The sequence below is a fragment of the Heterodontus francisci genome, chromosome 31, assembly GCF_036365525.1.
Source record: "Heterodontus francisci isolate sHetFra1 chromosome 31, sHetFra1.hap1, whole genome shotgun sequence".
Classification (NCBI taxonomy): Eukaryota; Metazoa; Chordata; class Chondrichthyes; order Heterodontiformes; family Heterodontidae; genus Heterodontus; species Heterodontus francisci.
This window is the reverse complement of record NC_090401.1, coordinates 17,268,620-17,285,789: the sequence shown is the minus strand read 5'-3', so window position 1 is coordinate 17,285,789 and position 17,170 is coordinate 17,268,620. Positions and strand designations below refer to the sequence as shown.

The 17,170-nt window shown below is 49.6% G+C and overlaps 1 protein-coding gene across 5 annotated transcripts in view; it reads right to left on the bottom strand.

Moving 5' to 3' along the window:
- The window catches only part of LOC137347077 (mitogen-activated protein kinase kinase kinase 5-like), a 296,319-nt gene that overhangs the window by 230,498 nt on the left and 48,651 nt on the right, over positions 1 to 17,170 (bottom strand). For all 5 annotated transcript variants that reach the window (XM_068011119.1, XM_068011121.1, XM_068011120.1 and 2 more), the window contains 2 exons: positions 9,660 to 9,847; positions 7,713 to 7,881 (listed from right to left, as the gene is read on the bottom strand). In XM_068011119.1, the coding sequence (XP_067867220.1) occupies positions 7,713 to 7,881; positions 9,660 to 9,847 (357 nt within the window). The remainder of the gene's footprint in view (positions 1 to 7,712; positions 7,882 to 9,659; positions 9,848 to 17,170) is intronic.

Below are 17,170 nucleotides of genomic sequence, written 5' to 3'. Positions count from 1 at the left end.
GCTGTATGGCCTACTCCTGCTGCAATTTCTTATGTTTTTATGATAGGTAAGAGAACTAGAAGCGACATAAGGAGTTTTTTTGTTACACAGCAAGTTATAATGATCTGAAATGCACTGCCTAAAAGGGTAGTGGAAACAGATTCAATGGTAACTTCCAAAAGGGAATTGGATGAATGATTGCAGGGGAAAAATAATTATAAAGCTATGGCAACAGAGTGAGAACAAGGAATTAGTTGTATAGCTTTTTCAAAGAGCCAACACAGGCATGATGGACCGAATGGCCACCTTCCATACTGTATGCCTCTATGATCTCTGTAGGTTCCATTTATTCTTTCTTTTATTGCTAAAAGCTCCTATGCTTAGTTTCTTTCTCTCTTGTTTTTTTAATCTGCCTTGCTGTCTATTTCTAACTCCTCCTTTTAGCTTACTGGACTATCTGCCTCGCCTTACTATGTGCAGGATTTTCCATGAGTTTTCAACTCAACAGTTCTGCCTCCCGGCAAGTTCACTGAAGGAAGGTTTCAAACCAGTTCAGCAGCCTGCTCAGCTTATTCAGAATCTCGGAGAATGGCAATTGGCCTAGGTGCTGTGATATTATTGCTCAACATTGCGGTTTGTTTATTACAGAAATTCTTATTGAATTACATACTTTGTTTACACAGACAGAAACAAGTGGGGCTGACAACCAAAAACCAAATAAAAGAGCGTAAGAATTTACATTTATATATATCTTGCCTTTCACAACCTGAGATGTCGAAAGTGCTTTGCAGCCAATGAATTACTTTTGAAGTGTAGCCACTGTTGTAATGAAGGAAACGCAGCAGCTTATTTATGGAGAGCAAACTCGCACAAATAGTGTGCATAAGTGAATCAGATAATCTGCTTTAGTGATGTTGGTTGAGGGATAAATGCTGGCTGGGTCAGTTGGGAGATGGGGTCTTTTACATCCACCTGAGAGGGCAGACAGGGCCTCAGTTTAATATATCACCCAAAAGACAACACTTCCCTTAAATACTGCAACTGGAGTGCCAGGCTGGATCATATGCTCAAGTTTTAGCCTTGATGGTGACAATATAGGTTAACAGCAGGAGTGGCATTTGCTGGAATAGTGGCATTCTGCCAACCAAGATCCCAGCAAGTCTCTTCATGTCTCATTAAAGACAGAAAATAAATAAGGATTTTTTAAAAATGAAAAGTGCATTAAAAACGTAAGGTTCTGAAAGGCAAAGGGTGGGGAAAGAGAATTTATGTTAAACTTGTATCGAACCTTGATTGGACCGCATTCAAAATACAGTGCAGTTCTGGTCTCCACATTACTAAAATGATGGCACTAGAAAACGTGCAAAAAAGATTCATTAGGAAAATACCAGAACTGATAGGGTAGAACTATCAGGAACGGCTGAACAGGCTGGAGCCCTTTTCTCTAGAACAGGAAGCTGGGGGGTGACATAATAGAGGTCTTCAAAATTATGATAGGGTTGATGTCGCGCAGACATAGAGAATGTGTTTCCATTTTTGGGGAGTCCAAAATAAGTGTCATAAATATAAGAGTCACCAATAATTACAATAGGAATTTCAGGAGAAATGTCTTTACCCAGAGAGTGACTAGAATGTGGAACTCGCTACCACATGGTGACGTGAAACGCACAGATGGGGAAGCTTAAGTGCATGAGGGAAAAAGAAGTAGAAAGCTATGCTGATAGGGCGAGATGAATTAGGGTGGGAGGAAGTTAGAGTGAAGACTAAACACTGCCAGAGACCATTTGGGCCAAATAGACCATTTCTGTGCTATATATTCTATATAAAGTCAGTCTTGTGACTAGAAAGGGCAAGCAAGTTTGACAAAGCTGTTGGAACGGAAGCAAAAGGCTTAACCAGAAGTAAACCATAAAGAAATATCAGTCAGAGCAGAAAATGAAAGAGGCCATGAAGTACTGAAATAAAAACATTTTTTATCAAAGTGGGGGGGGCAAGGAATGTCAAAATATTAAACAAAACCAAGAGAATAAGGGCTAATGTCTAAAAAAAAAAGGCAGGTTTGGGTGGTCTATATGTGAATGCACACAGGCTACAAAACAAACCAGGAGAATTTGAGGTTCATGAGGACAAGTGTGAGGCAAAAACTTTTGGGAGGATATATGGGTTATACCCTAAATGGAAAGACATTCAAGGGTGTTGATCTGAGATCAAGGAATTCAAATACACCATTCCTTGAAAGTGTGAGTACAAGTAGATAAGGACATAAAAAAAAGGCAACAGTACTTTTGGCTTCATAAATAGGAATATAGAGTAGAGTAAGGTTGTAATAATTTTTTTCTTACGAAGCTTCAGTTAGGTCTGTGTGGGCAATTTTGATGCCCCATTATAGAAAGGACATTAAAGCCATAGACAGCATGCAGTACAGTTACTAAGGTGATGCCAGGTATGGGAAACTATAGTTCTGTGAGATACTGGGAGTGTTTCCACTGGAACAGAGACGACTATAAGATGATTCTGCTGAGGTATACAAAACTATGAAAGGTTTTGATAGCAAAGATAGGAAGAGACCATTTGCTCTGGTTAGGAGTCATTGACGAGGTGACGTCAGTTTAAAATTCTCACTAAGAAGCAGAGAGGATGGGAGAAATTTCTTTACTCAGAGGGTTGTTGGAACATGGAATGTTTTGTTGCAGGGAGTGTTTGCAGAAGAGGGCAGTGAATCTCTCACCTGAAAATTGAATTCATATTTGAGACAGAGGAAGTTATAGAGATCAGGAGAACAGGGCAGTGGGATTAGTTCTGAGTTGCTCTAGCAGAGAACCAACAGCAGTTCAATGGGCCAAATGGCCTCTTTTTGTGCTGAATTTCCATAGTTCCATCATATTTCTGCAGACCAGCTTGCCAGAGGAAGCAGTCTGAAAGAAGGTGCAACTTTGTAGCCAAAGGCCAAAGTGCTCTGGTTTTTAAAACTGCTCCAGCCAGTACAGAAACTGAGCAGGAGCCAGTTCAGCTGTTTCACGCAGTAAGAATTCAACATTTGTTTTAAAGTCTATCTTTAAAGAGAAGTGAGTTGTTTTATTGATCATAAAGAGAGAAGCATAACATTTACACTGTTTATTCATCCATTTTATGCAAATAAAACCGTTCGTTGGTTCAGAGCCAGAGTCCTGGTTTGGTAAGAGTGAAAATTCTACTAACTTGTTGAAGGGAGGAGAATCGCACTGCATGCAGGATACATTCCAGTATGCAGAGAAAAAGCTCTTTGTCATGATCCTGGGGTCTCACTATGGTCTTCCTAGATATTCATCAGGAAAAGATGTGCTCCGGAAAGCAAAAGACACAAGGTCCACTTATGCAAGTGGCCAGCATTACTGAAACAGAGGAAATATCCACTGCAAAAATCCCAAAATGGGTTAGCCTTTTAAAATGCGCTTTAAAAAAAATTCCTCATTCATTTTTTGTTTTCAGCGAGATGTGAATCATTTGTAGGATTGACGCCATTCAACAAAAACACATCCAAATAAATAAAGTCAGGCATGTAGTAGCCCTTTGTGAAGTGAAGGCCCATGGCAGCCTCAAAAGCAGAGAGAATCTAAAACATAAAAATGTACTTTATTGGTGAGGAATTAGGTAACCCATTTATAAACCTCAAAGATAATTGAGAAGAGAGAAAATAAACATTAGTCTAAAAATATCTTTTGAACTTCAGGTTTGAACTTTCTTCCAGATCCCACTTTTAATTTTTTAAATCAGGGCAGTATTTATTGTCCATCTCTGGTTGCCCTGAGAAGGTGGCGGTGGAGGCCTTTCTCCTTGAACCACTTGTTGGAACAGGTTTGATGCAACTGAAGCACTTCAGAGGACAGTTACAAGTCCACCATGTTGGTGTGGGACTGGAGTCACATATAGGCCAGAGGTTGTAAACAGCAGTTTTCCCTCCCTAGTGAGCCACTGGGGTTCATAGAACAATCCAACAGTTTCATGGTCACTTTTACTGATACCAACTTTTTAATCTTAAAATTCTTGGAACTCACTTCAAATTCTCCAACTGCTATGGTGGGACTTGGACTCCTAACCTCTAGATTACTCAATCAGTCAAATAATCACTGCACTATTGTACCTCAAACCTGATATCCCTGTTTCCATGGCTAATTTCAGTTCTTAGATTCTAGGAGAGTTGCATGCTTGGCTAACTCCCTGTACACTTTGTTCACACGGAGCTGGCAGTTCTACACGGATTGACTGGATATCTAGATGTACTTGGACAGTATTACTCACCGAGGTGGGGGGTGGGGGCAGTCAGGATAGTTTGTGCAACAACAAAGCTCCAACTAACAAGGAGGTCTCACATGCCTGCAATGTGTTGTGACTGCAATAGATGTTTTCAAAAGTAAGGCGAACTTAACATCAACAAAGATTACAATCAGAATCAACAGACATGACAGAAACAAGTATACACCATTCAGTTCCTTGGCCCTGTTCTGCCATTCAGTTCGATCATGACTGATCTGCATCTCAACTCCACTTACAGGCTTTGCCTCCATAACTCTTAAAACAGTGCGTAGGTTCACCAGTGTGATTGGGGACGGTTTAAACGAAATTGGCTGGGGGATGGGCACCAGCTTATAGAAGTAGAAAAGAAAAATAAGGTACATAAAGGAGTGAGAGTATTGGCTAGGACTAGAGAAGGAAGTAGTACCATATTAGAGGGGAGCAGACCAAGAAGGACTACGAGGAATACAAAGATAGACTGAACAGGTGGCACAGTGGCTAGCACCGCAGCCTCACAGCTCCAGCGACCTGGGTTCAGTTCTGGGTACTGTCTGTGTGGAGTTTGCAACTTCTCCCTGTGACTGCATGGGTTTCTTCCGGGTGCTCTGGTTTCCTCCCACATGCCAAAGACTTGCGGGTTGATAGATAAATTGGCCATTGCAAAAATTGCCCCTAGTGTAGGTAGGTGGTATGAGAATTGAGGGAAGGTGGGGATGTGAGAGGGAAAATGGGATTAATGTAGGATTAGTATAAATTGGTGGTTGGCAGAGACTGTTTTGGTGCTGTATCTCTCTATGACTCTATAACATGTATGTAAATACAAAAAATGCGATAAGGTTGGTGAGCTACAAGCACAAATAGTTGGCAGGAAAAAAGACAGAGGCGCAAGGGGAGAGCCAACTGTGCAACAGCCCCAACTAACAAATTTCTCTGCAGCACCTGTGGAAGAGCCTGTCACTCCAGAATTGGCCTTTATAGCCACTCCAGGCGCTGCTTCACAAACCACTGACCATCTCCAGGCGCGTATCCATTGTCTCTCAAGATAAGGAGGCCCAAAAGAAAGAAAGAAAGAAGTATAAATTGGTGGTTGGCAGAGACTGTTTTGGTGCTGTATCTCTCTATGACTCTATAACATGTATGTAAATACAAAAAATGCGATAAGGTTGGTGAGCTACAAGCACAAATAGCTGTGTGGGATAAAAACAAGAAATGCTGGAAATACTCAGCAGGTCTGGCAGAGAGAAGCAGAGTTAATGTTTCAGGTCAGTGACCTTTCATCAAAACTGGCAAAGGTTAGAAATGTAATAGGTTTTAAGCAAATAAAGTGGGGGTGGGCAAGAGATAACAAAAAGGAAGGTGTTGATAGTGCAGAGAGGGTGACCCTGTCCTAACGCTTTGTCTTTCAGCACACCATTAACATACCATTTGCCTTTGCTCCATGACCTTCTGGTCAGTTATTCTCTGTGACACTCTGGCAGCGGATGGGGCTACTTAGGCAACATGTTCTAAGAAATAGGAGTACCTCTCCAGTCCCCCCCCCCCCCACCACCCTGACCCCAGGAGCAGGCAAAGAGAGGAATCCAAGGAAGAGGGGAAACTGAAGAACACCTCCATTTCAGAAACCCCTCCCTCACAAATGCCGACAGTCATGATTCCTGAATCTCCAGCCCCCTCCATATGGTCATGTCTCTCTGCAGGTGATGAAGCAGGAAATTTAAATCTCTGATCTCCTGGGCTGCTGGAGACAGCACTCGGTGGAGGAACCCCCGATTCCAGGAAAGTCCCAGTCATTCTGGGTGAGTTGGGAACCCTCGCTCCTGCTGTCAGACTCAGTAATGTCTCCAAATTATATCAGCTCTCAGTAGAAAAGTGAAACTTTTTTACCCAGCAAGTGGTTAGAATGTGGAACTCACTACCACAGGAAGCATGAGGTGAATAGTCTAGAGACGTTTAAGGGGAAGCTCGATAAACACATTAAGTAGAAAGGAATAGAAGGATATGCTGTTGTTTGGATGGAGGAGGATGGGAGGAGGCTCATGTGGAGCATAAATACTGGGGTGGACCTGTTGGGCTGAATGACCTGTTTCTGTGCTGTAAAATTCTATGCAATTCTATGTAAAGTGAAATGAAGATAAACCGAAAAATACATCGAGAAATGGGGCCACGGGCGAGATAGTTTCAGTCAGAGAAGCAGAGTGATCACAATGCAGACTACAAAACAATCTCCTAGCTACAGTGTACCACAATAAGGCTCAAAGCTGAAGACTGAATGAAAACAGCCAAGTGAGTGGTTTACATGCTGGGGTCACTGAGCTCGTACACTTTCACGTCTGGTACAGCACAGGCAAAAAAAAAACAGGCAGTCTTCTTAGTTTGGAGTTGAGGAATATTGTGGAAGTTTCCTTCTATATCTAATCACTGCCCTGTCTCTTACATCTTATGTATACACAATCTCTGCAGCCCAATTAGTAAAATACAAACAACCTACTTACTTCTAAAAGAAAGATTTGCATTTATATAGCGCTTTTCACGCCCACCGGACATCTCAAAGCACTTTACAGCCAATGAAGTGCTTTTGAAGTGTAGTCGCTGTTGTAATGTAGCAAACCTGGCAGCCAATCTGTGCACAGCAAGCTCCCACAAACAGCAATGTGGCAATGATCAGATAATCTGTTTTTTGTGATATTGGCTGAGGGATAAATATTGGCCAGGACACCGGGGGGGGGGGAGGGGGGGAACTCTTTTGCTCGTCTTCCAATAACGCAATAAGATTTTTTACATTCACCCGAGAGGTCAGATGGGACCTCGATTTAATGCCTAATAATGCAGCACTCCCTCAAAGCTGAACTGAAGTGTCAGCCTGGATTTTGTGCTAATGTCTCTGGTGTGGAACTTGAACCCATAACCTTGTAGCTGAGAGATGATAGTGCTATCACCAAGCCACGGCTGACACCAGACCAATTGTCCCTGGCAAAACGGGTAGCAGGAACAGGCCATAGTATTCTGTTGTTAAATTATGAGCACAATGAGAACTGGGAAATAATTTCAAGATAGAGGGGGAAAGATATCAGACTGTATTCACTGATGTGCTGTGGAATGCCACAGAGCAGGAAGACAAGCTGCTGATTGTTCTGACCCTCCCAGTCTGAGTAACTGAGTTCAATGTCGTTCAATTGAATAACTCACTCTCTGCCCTAGAACAGCACATCCCTAAGGGGGCCAGTAACTTGTTTCTTATAACATCTGTTACAAAACATGTACTAACATGCAAATACTGGCTGGCAGCCTAGATAGTGTTATTAGCAGGAGCGTTATGGTGAGTGTGCTACGTAACAGGGAGTGTTACAGTGGAGAGAACCTTTGTACAGCAGGAACTGCTATAGTGGAGAGTCTTATAGTGAGCGGTGTGTGTTGTAGTGGTGCAGGTAGTTTGTCCTGGGATTTCCAGGTAGCTAACGCACCTGTACATCACGGTATGACAGCAGCAGGTTCATTACAATGTCGGCACTCAGAAGCTCAATGCTGTCTAGACGTTGTTGTATCCGTGCGAGGGCTTCCTGCAGCTCTTTCCCACTGTACATCTCCCTCGCTTTACGGATTTCATTCCGAATAGTTTCCCGAAAGTACTCACTGCAGAACAGAAGAAGTAATGACCTCTGCTCAGTAAAGATAGAAAACAGATCCAATCTCACTGCTCCAGCATTTATTAAACTGACACATCTCAGCCTCTTCATAATGGGACATTTATTAATCTTTCCCACTAGACTCAGCCCCTTTCAATGGATTGCTTGGGTCTGTGATGCTTGAGCACATGGAATTCAAGCATCGCTGTGACATTGATTAATACACATTCATCAACGCCTCGGTAGTTGTATCATAATTCATGAGTGACTATTTTTTGGTGCTAATTTACATCCATTCCTCTCCTACACCCTGGGGCAGTTTCACAGACACTATGACCCTCTGTATCTTCCTCAATTGCCCTTCTACCACATATGAAGTTACAGCCAGGGCAATTAAGGATGGGCAATAAATGCTGGCCTTGTCAGCAACACCCACATCCCATGAATTAATAAAAACATGGTAAGCTCGGGAAGCTAGTTAAATCGTACTAAAGGCCGAACCCAACATCACCCAACACAAACTCTGAATCACTGAATTTTAAAACACAGAAGGTGTTCCTTCGGCCCATCATGACAGTGTCAGCTTGTTGAAAGAGCTATTCAATTAGTCCCACTTCCCTGCACTTTGCCCAAAACCCTGAAAAATGTTCCCCTTCAAGTATTTATCCAATTTTCTTTTGAAATTTACGAATGAATCTGCTTCCACTGCCCTTTCAGGCAGTGCATTCTTGAATACAACAACCCGTGAAAAAAAAATTCTCACTCGCCCCTCTGGTTCTTTTGCTAATTAGCCAAATCGGTGTTGTCTGAAACTGACACTCCTGCCAGTGGAAACAGTTTCTTCTTCAAACGCTTGACAATGCCAATTACTGACCCGTTCTCCTTCCCCAGGCTATAAGAGTAATGGGTACAATACTGAGACAAACAGTGGTGATTCATCAACAAGCCAGCGTCCATTAGCTAACTCAGCAAATATCTGGGGTTGCTTCTGAGACCTTGTTTTCTCGAATAGCCAGCTGGCCATTGGATCAAATTGCTGAGACATCACAGGCGTGTGGCCCTCCTTCTGGTTTCACCTCTACCCAAGTTTCAACTCCTGCTCTTCTTGCAGGAAGAGCTGAACAAACGAGTTACTGAATGTGAGACAGGGAAGAGGCAACTGGAACCAATTCCAACTGAGAAGGCCCCAGTTAACTGCATCCAATAAACAACTCAATGAAGAATTTGAAAAAAATGCAGACAGGCAGTCAGTTTTCCCAGCACGTTCGCAGTAATGAGGTGAGCATGCCAATTAAAATTTTTTTTATAGCGTAGAGAAAGTTAATTTACATGAGCCAATTGCAGTGCAGATCGGTCAGAAAAGGTACAGATATATTGTCTGTTCCCCATCCCCATTCATTCAGGCCATTTTTAAACTAAATTCTTTTACAGGATGATGAAAGATTTATTGCATTTTTTTAAAAATCCCTTATCATTAGGATCTTTACATTTTTCAAGCTAATGCTAATTTTAGCAGTTCCATCACTGTCGAGGCCTAGATCTGCTCACTCAGCACAGAACGGGAATTGAAACAGTAATTTTCCTGGTCTATGTGGCTTAGGTACACATTAGATAAGCTCAGAACCAAAAGGGGCAGGAAATCGGCTACCTTTCTCCCCCACATCACTCATGCATCCACCTTGCACAGAGATCAGTCCGAATATATTAACATGAAAAAGATCAGAGCTGATTTTCCTCAAAAGTAACTTGTTCCCTAACACAGCTAAAGGGATTGGTTCCTCTCACCAGGAGTTGATCTCTGTCTCCTCCAGCAGTTTAGTGAGACGATCAACCAAGGGCATGAGGAGAGGCTCCAGGTTAAAGTGCGGCTGGAACATCTCAGTCAGACATTTCATCATACTGGCTTCACAGCAGAAAACCTTACCACTGGGCGTCACCACAAATGGAATGAATATGTAGTTCCCATAACACCCCTGGAAAAAGAGAGAGACAGACGGTCACTTCAGTTCCTATCACAAGGGTCAGTGCCACCACAGTGGGGAAATCTCAATGCTGTGACTGAAAACTCTGCTCAGCTTCAGTCATGTTGTCTTACAATGTGACCATTCTAGTAGATTCTTGGCTGAAATGACTTTGCTTTCCATCTTATGAATCTTTGTGCTTTGCTTGTCCTCATTAATTTGAAATATATTAGTATTCAAGAACATTGCCAAACTAGTGTTAATTTAGGCTCAGTTTTGCTCTGTGCTCCCATGTCCACTACGAACACAATTTAGACTGTCCACTCAATAGGAACAGGAGTAGGCCATTCAACCCCTTGAACCTATTCCACTATTCTATTAGATCACAGCTGACCTGTACCTTAACCTGATGTCCAGCCAGAAGACAGTGGAGACGGTTGGCCCAGCGGTCCATGGGAAGTTTGACCCCAGGTCACAGATGTCAGAACCCAGTGTCCAATCCACCTCATGACTCAATGTTGAGTTTAACAAACAAAGTTGCCTTGGGTGTTAGGATGAGACAAAGCCTTGCAAGCCACTTGATTTTGTGAATGAGCAGTGATGATAAAATTAGTGAGGGCCACTTCCAGCAACACCTAGTTGGCAATGGTTACTGTGACACTGAAGTAAATCAGCTACTCTAACACAAACCTACAACAGCCAGACATGCCAGTGCAGGAACAGGGCTTTTAGAACACTCCATAGTTTCTTTAAACAAAAACTTAGCAATAGACTCTACAAACTGCCTGTGTTACTAGTTAGATAGTGCACACACAGCCCTGACTTTGCAGATGGCTGTGTGGCTCCATCAGAGGCACCAATGTCTATTCGACTAAGAATGTTTCACCAAACTCACTGCATTCACCTGCCAATGCCTAGTTACTAAACCTTCCTCTTTCCCCACCCCGGCTCACAGCACCAGTCCACAAGTTTGGATGGGAGGACAGCATAAATATACCAGACCAACGCTGCTAAAAATATCGTCAAGCCTCAATGAGTCAGGAACGTGCTTCGCCTTCCCCTCTCAAACTGACTCAAACACCGCTGCCCAGTACACAGGAGAAAAGACTGCCCGTCTAAATGAATCTATTGAAAGCCACAAACAGCTCTCTCACTTCCCCTTCCCTACCGACCAAGAAGCAAATATCCAAATTATGTTGGAGATGCATTACTCTCTCTCTTCCCTCACCTCGAAATCACTGACCTCTTTCTTTCTCACTCTCCCCCACCTCTCTGCCTCTCTCAACCTCTTTCTCTCTCTCCCCCACCTCCCTCGCTAACCCCCTCTGCCTCCCCACCTCAGACTCCCCGGTCTCGGCCACCTCCGAGCCATCTCACTCCCTCTACCCCGAAACCTCCCTCCCCCTCTATCCCCCACACACCTCCTCCCCTCTCTCCCCCCACCTGCCCCCCACTCCCCCATCTCTATCTCTCTCTCCCCCTCCCCCATCGCACTCTCTCTCCCCACCCCATCTCTCTCATCTCTCTCCCCCTCCCCATCTCTCTATCTCCCCTCCCCATCGCTCTCTCCCCTCCCCCCATCTCTCTCTCTCTCCTCCCCTCCCCATCTCTCTCTCTCTCTCCCCCTCCCCCTCTCCCCATCTCTCTCACTCTCTCCCCCTCCCCCTCCACCATCTCTCTCACTCTCTCCCCCTCCCCCTCCCCATCTCTCTCACTCTCTCCCCCTCCCCCCTCCCCATCTCTCTCACTCTCTCCCCCTCCCCCTCCCCATCTCTCTCACAGACTCTCCCCCTCCCCATCCCATCTCTATCACTCTCTCTCTCTCTCGCTCTCTCTCCCCCTCCCCATCTCTCTCTCTCTCTCTCTCTCTCCCTCCCCATCTCTCTCTCTCGCCCCCCTCCCCATCTCTCTCTCTCTCTCTCTCCCCCTCCCCATCTCTCTCTCTCTCTCTCCCCCTCCCCCTCCCATCTCTCTCTCTCTCTCTCGCCCCCTCCCCTCCCCATCTCTCTCTCTCTCTCTTGCCCCCCCCCTCCCCATCTCTCTCTCTCTCTCTCTCTCCCCCTCCCCCCCATCTCTCTCTCTCTCTCCCCCTCCCCCTCCCCATCTCTCTCTCTCTCTCCCCCTCCCCATCTCTCTGTCTCTCCCCCTCCCCACATCTCTCTCTCTCCCCCTCCCCTCCCCATCTCTCTCTCTCTCCCCCTCACCCTCCCATTCTCTATCTCTCTCTCCCCTCCCATCTCTCTTCCCCCTCCCCCTCCCCATCTCTCTCTCTCTCTCCCCCTCCCCCTCCCCATCTCTCTCTCTCTCCCCCTCCCCTCCCCATCTCTCTCTCTCCACCCCCCTCCCCATCCCATCTCTCTCTCTCTCCCCCTCCCCATCTCTCTCTCTCTCGACCCCTCCCCCATCTCTCTCTCTCTCCCCCTCCCCATCTCTCTCTCTCTCTTCCCCCTCCCCATCTCTCTCTCTCTCTCCCCCTCCCCATCTCTCTCTCCCTCTCCCCCTCCCCATCTCTCTCCCCCTCCCCCCCTCCCCCTCCCCATCCTCTCACTCTCGACCCCCTCCCCCTCCCTCTCACTCCCTCCCCCTCCCCATCTCTCTCACTCTCTCCCCCTCCCCCATCTCTCTCCCCCTCCCCCATCTCTCTCTCTCTTACCCTCCCCCTCCTCCCCCTCCCCCATCTCTCTCTCCCTCTCTCCCCCTCCCCCATCTCTCTCTCTCTCTTACCCTCCCCTCCCTCTCTCTCTCCCCCTCCCCCCTCTCTCTCTCTCTCTCCCCCAAAAGATCACTCGCTCCCCCCGTCCTCCCCACCCCCTTCTCTCTCTCTCTACCCCTCCCTCACCCCATCTCTCTCCCCCTCCCCCATCTCCCTCTCTCTCTCTCCCCTCACCCATCTCCCTCTCTCTCTCCCCTCCCCCATCTCCCTCTCTCTCTCCCCTCCCCCATCTCCCTCTCTCTCTCCCCTCCCCCATCTCCCACTCTCTCTCCCCTCCCCCATCTCACACTCTCTCTCCCCTCCCCCATCTCCCACTCTCTCCTCCCCTCCCCCATCTCCCACTCTCATCTCCCCTCCCCATCTCCCTCATCTCCCTTTCTCTCCCTCCCCTCCCCCATCTCCATCATCTCCCTCCCCTCCCCCATCTCCATCTCCCTCTCTCTCTCCCCTCCCCATCTCTCTCTCTCTCCCCTCCCCCATCTCCTCTCTCTCTCTCTCCCCCCTCCCCCATCTCCTCATCTCCCTCTCTCTCCCTCCCATCCCCCATCCCCTCCATCATCTCCCTCGCTCTACCTCCCCTCCCCCATCTCCATCATCTCCCTCGCTCTCCCTCCCCTCCCCCATCTCCATCTCCTCTCCCCTCCCCCATCTCTCTCTCTCTCCTCTCCCCTCCCCCATCTCCCTCTCTCTCTCTCTCCCCTCCCCCATCTCCCTCTCTCTCTCTCTCCCTCACCCCATCTCCCTCTCTCTCCCCTCCCCCATCTCCCTCTCTCCTCTCCTCCCCTCACCCCATCTCCCTCATCTCCCTCTCTCTCCCTCCCCTCCCCCATCTCCATCATCTCCCTCGCTCTCTCCTCCCCTCCCTCATCTCCATCTCCCTCTCTCTCTCCTCCAATCTCCCTCTCTCTCTCTCTCTCTCCTCCCAATCTCCCTCTCTCTCTCTCTCCTCCCAATCTCCCTCTCTCTCTCTCTCTCTCCTCCAATCTCCCTCTCTCTCCCCTCCCCATCTCCCTCTCTCTCTCTCTCCCCTCCCCCATCTCCCTCTCTCTCTCCCCTCCCCCCTCCCCCATCTCTCTCTCTCTCCCTCCCCATCTCCCTCTCTCCCTCCCCCATCTCCCTCCTCTCTCCCACCATCGCCCTCTCTCTCTCCCACCCATCTCCCTCTCTCTCTCCCACCCATCTCCCTCTCTCCTCCCACCCATCTCCCTCTCTCTCCCCTCATCTCCTCTCTCTCTCCCCCTCATCTCCCTCTCTCTCACCCCCCCCATCTCCCACTCTCTCACACCCCCCCCATCTCACTCTCTCTCACACCCCCCCCATCTCCCTCTCTCTCACACCCCCCCCCCCATCCCTCTCTCTCACACCCCCCCATCTCCCTCTCTCAACCCCCCCCCATCTCCCTCTCTCTCTCACACCCCCCCCATCTCCCTCTCTCTCTCACCCCCCCCCCCATCTCCCTCTCTCTCTCCACCCCATCTCCCTCTCTCTCTCCACCCCATCTCCTCTCTCTCTCCACCCCATCTCCCTCTCTCTCTCGCCCCCCCATCTCCTCTCTCTCTCTCGCCCCCCCATCTCTCTCCCCCTCCATCTCCCTCTCTCTCTCTCCCCCCCAGCACCCTCTCTCTCTCCCTCCCCATCTCTCTCTCTCTCTCCCTCCCCCATCTCTCTCTCTCTCCCTCCCCCTCCCCCATCTCTCTCTCTCTCTCCCTCCCCCATCTCTCTCTCTCTCTCCCTCCCACCATCTCTCTCTCTCTCTCCCCCCATCTCTCTCTCTCTCTCTCTCCTCCCCCATCTCTCTCTCTCTCTCTCTCCCTCCCCCATCTCTCTCTCTCTCTCCCTCCCCATCTCTCTCTTCTCTCTCTCTCTCTCTCTCCCTCCCCCATCTCTCTCTCCTCCCTCCCCCATCTCTCTCTCTCTCCTCCTCCCCATCTCTCTCTCTCTCTCTCTCTCCCTCCCCCATCTCTCTCTCTCTCCCTCCCCATCTCTCTCTCTCTCTCTCTCTCTCTCCCTCCCCATCTCTCTCTCTCTCCCCCATCTCTCTCTCTCACCTCCCCCATCTCTCTCTCTCTCCCTCCCCATCTCTCTCTCTCTCCTCCCCCATCTCTCTCTCTCTCCCTCCCCCATCTCTCTCTCTCCCCTCCCCTCCCCCATCTCTCTCTCTCCCCTCCCCTCCCCCATCTCCTCTCTCTCCTCTCCCCTCCCCTCTCTCCTCCCCATCTCCCTCTCTCTCTCTCCTCTCCCCCCCCCATCTCTCTCTCTCTCTCCCCTCCTCCCCATCTCTCTCTCTCTCCCCTCCCCCATCTCTCTCTCTCTCTCTCCCCTCCCCCATCTCTCTCTCTCTCTCTACCCTCCCCCATCTCTCTCTCTCTTCCTCCCTCCCCCATCTCTCTCTCTCTCTCCCCTCCCCCATCTCTCTCTCTCTCTCTCACCCTCCCCCATCTCCCTCTCTCTCTCTCTCCCCTCCCCCATCTCTCTCTCCACCTCCCCCATCTCCCTCACTCTCTCTCCCCTCCCCCATCTCCCCCTCTCTCTCTCCCCTCCCCATCTCCCCTCTCTCTCTCCCCTCCCCCATCTCCCCTCTCTCTCCCCTCCCCATCTCCCTCTCTCTCTCTCCCTCCCCCATCTCCCTCTCTCTCTCTCCCCTCCCCCATCTCCCTCTCTCTCTCTCCCTCCCCATCTCCCTCTCTCTCTCCCCTCCCCCATCTCCCTCTCTCTCTCTCCCCTCCCCCATCTCCCTCTCTCTCTCTCTCTCTCTCCCCTCCCCCATCTCCCTCTCTCTCCCTCCCCTCCCCCTCCAACATCTCCCTCTCATCTCCCTCTCTCTCTCTCCCCTCCCCCATCTCCCTCTCTCTCTCTCTCCCCCATCTCTCTCTCTCTCCCTCCCCCATCTCTCTCTCTCTCTCCCTCCCCCATCTCTCTCTCTCTCTCCTGCCCCATCTCTCTCTCTCTCTCCCTCCCCATCTCTCTCTCTCTCTCTCCCTCCACTCTCTCTCTCATCTCCCTCCCCCATCTCCTCTCTCTCTCTCTCCCTCCCCCATCTCTCTCTCTCTCTCCCTCCCCCATCTCTCTCTCTCTCTCCCTCCCCCATCTCTCTCTCTCCTCCCTCCCCCATCTCTCTTCTCTCTCTCTCTCCTCCCCCATCTCTCTCTCTCTCTCCTCCTCCCCATCTCTCTCTCTCTCTCCCTCCCTCCCCATCTCTCTCTCTCTCTCTCCTCTCCCTCCCCATCTCTCTCTCTCTCCCTCCCCATCTCTCTCTCTCTCTCTCTCTCCTCCCCCATCTCTCTCTCTCTCTCTCCCTCCCCCATCTCTCTCTCTCTCCCTCCCCCATCTCTCTCTCTCTCCCTCCCCATCTCTCTCTCTCTCCCTCCCCCATCTCTCTCTCTCTCCCTCCCCTCCCCATCTCTCTCTCTCTCCCCTCCCTCCCCATCTCTCTCTCCCTCTCCCTCCCCCATCTCCCTTCTCTCCTCTCCCCCCCCATCTCCTCTCTCTCCTCTCCCTCCCCATCTCCTCTCCTCTCTCCTCTCCCCTCCCCCATCTCTCTCTCTCCTCTCCCTCCCCCATCTCTCTCTCTCTCTCTCCCCTCCCCCATCTCTCTCTCTCTCTCTCCCCTCCCCATCTCTCTCTCTCTCTCCCTCCCCATCTCTCTCTCTCTCTCTCCCCTCCCCCATCTCCTCTCTCTCTCTCCCCTCCCCCATCTCTCTCTCCCCTCCCCATCTCCTCACTCTCTCTCCCCTCCCCCATCTCCCCCTCTCTCTCTCCCTCCCCCATCTCCCTCTCTCTCTCCCCTCCCCCATCTCCCTCTCTCTCTCCCTCCCCCATCTCCTCTCTCTCTCTCCCGTCCCCCATCTCCCTCTCTCTCTCTCCCCTCCCCCATCTCCCTCTCTCTCTCTCCCCTCCCCATCTCCCTCTCTCTCTCTCCCCTCCCCCATCTCCCTCTCTCTCTCTCCCCTCCCCCATCTCTCTCTCTCTCTCTCCCCTCCCCCATCTCCCTCTCTCTCTCTCCCCTCCCCCATCTCCTCTCTCTCTCCCCTCCCCCATCTCGCTCTCTCTCTCTCTCCCCTCCCCCATCTCCCTGCTCTCTCTCTCTCTCTCCCCTCCCCCATCTCCCTCTCTCTCCTCCCGTCCCCCATCTCCAACATCTCCCTCTCTCTCTCCTCTCTCCCCTCCCCCATCTCCCTCTCTCTCTCTCTCTCCTCCCAATCTCCCTCTCTCTCTCTCTCATCCCAATCTCCCTCTCTCTCTCTCTCTCCTCCCAATCTCCCTCTCTCTCTCTCTCTCCTCCCAATCTCCCTCTCTCTCTCTCCTCCCAATCTCCCTCTCTCTCCTCCCAATCTCCCTCTCTCTCTCTCTCCTCCCAATCTCCCTCTCTCTCTCTCTCTCCTCCAATCTCCCTCTCTCTCTCTCTCTCCTCCCAATCTCCCTCTCTCTCTCTCTCTCCTCCCAATCTCCCTCTCTCTCTCTCTCTCCTCCCAATCTCCTCTCTCTCTCTCTCTCCTCCCAATCTCCCTCTCTCTCTCTCTCTCCTCCCAATCTCCCTCTCTCTCTCTCTCTCCTCCCAATCTCCCTCTCTCTCCTCCCAATCTCCCTCTCTCTCCTCCCAATCTCCCTCTCTCTCTCCTCCA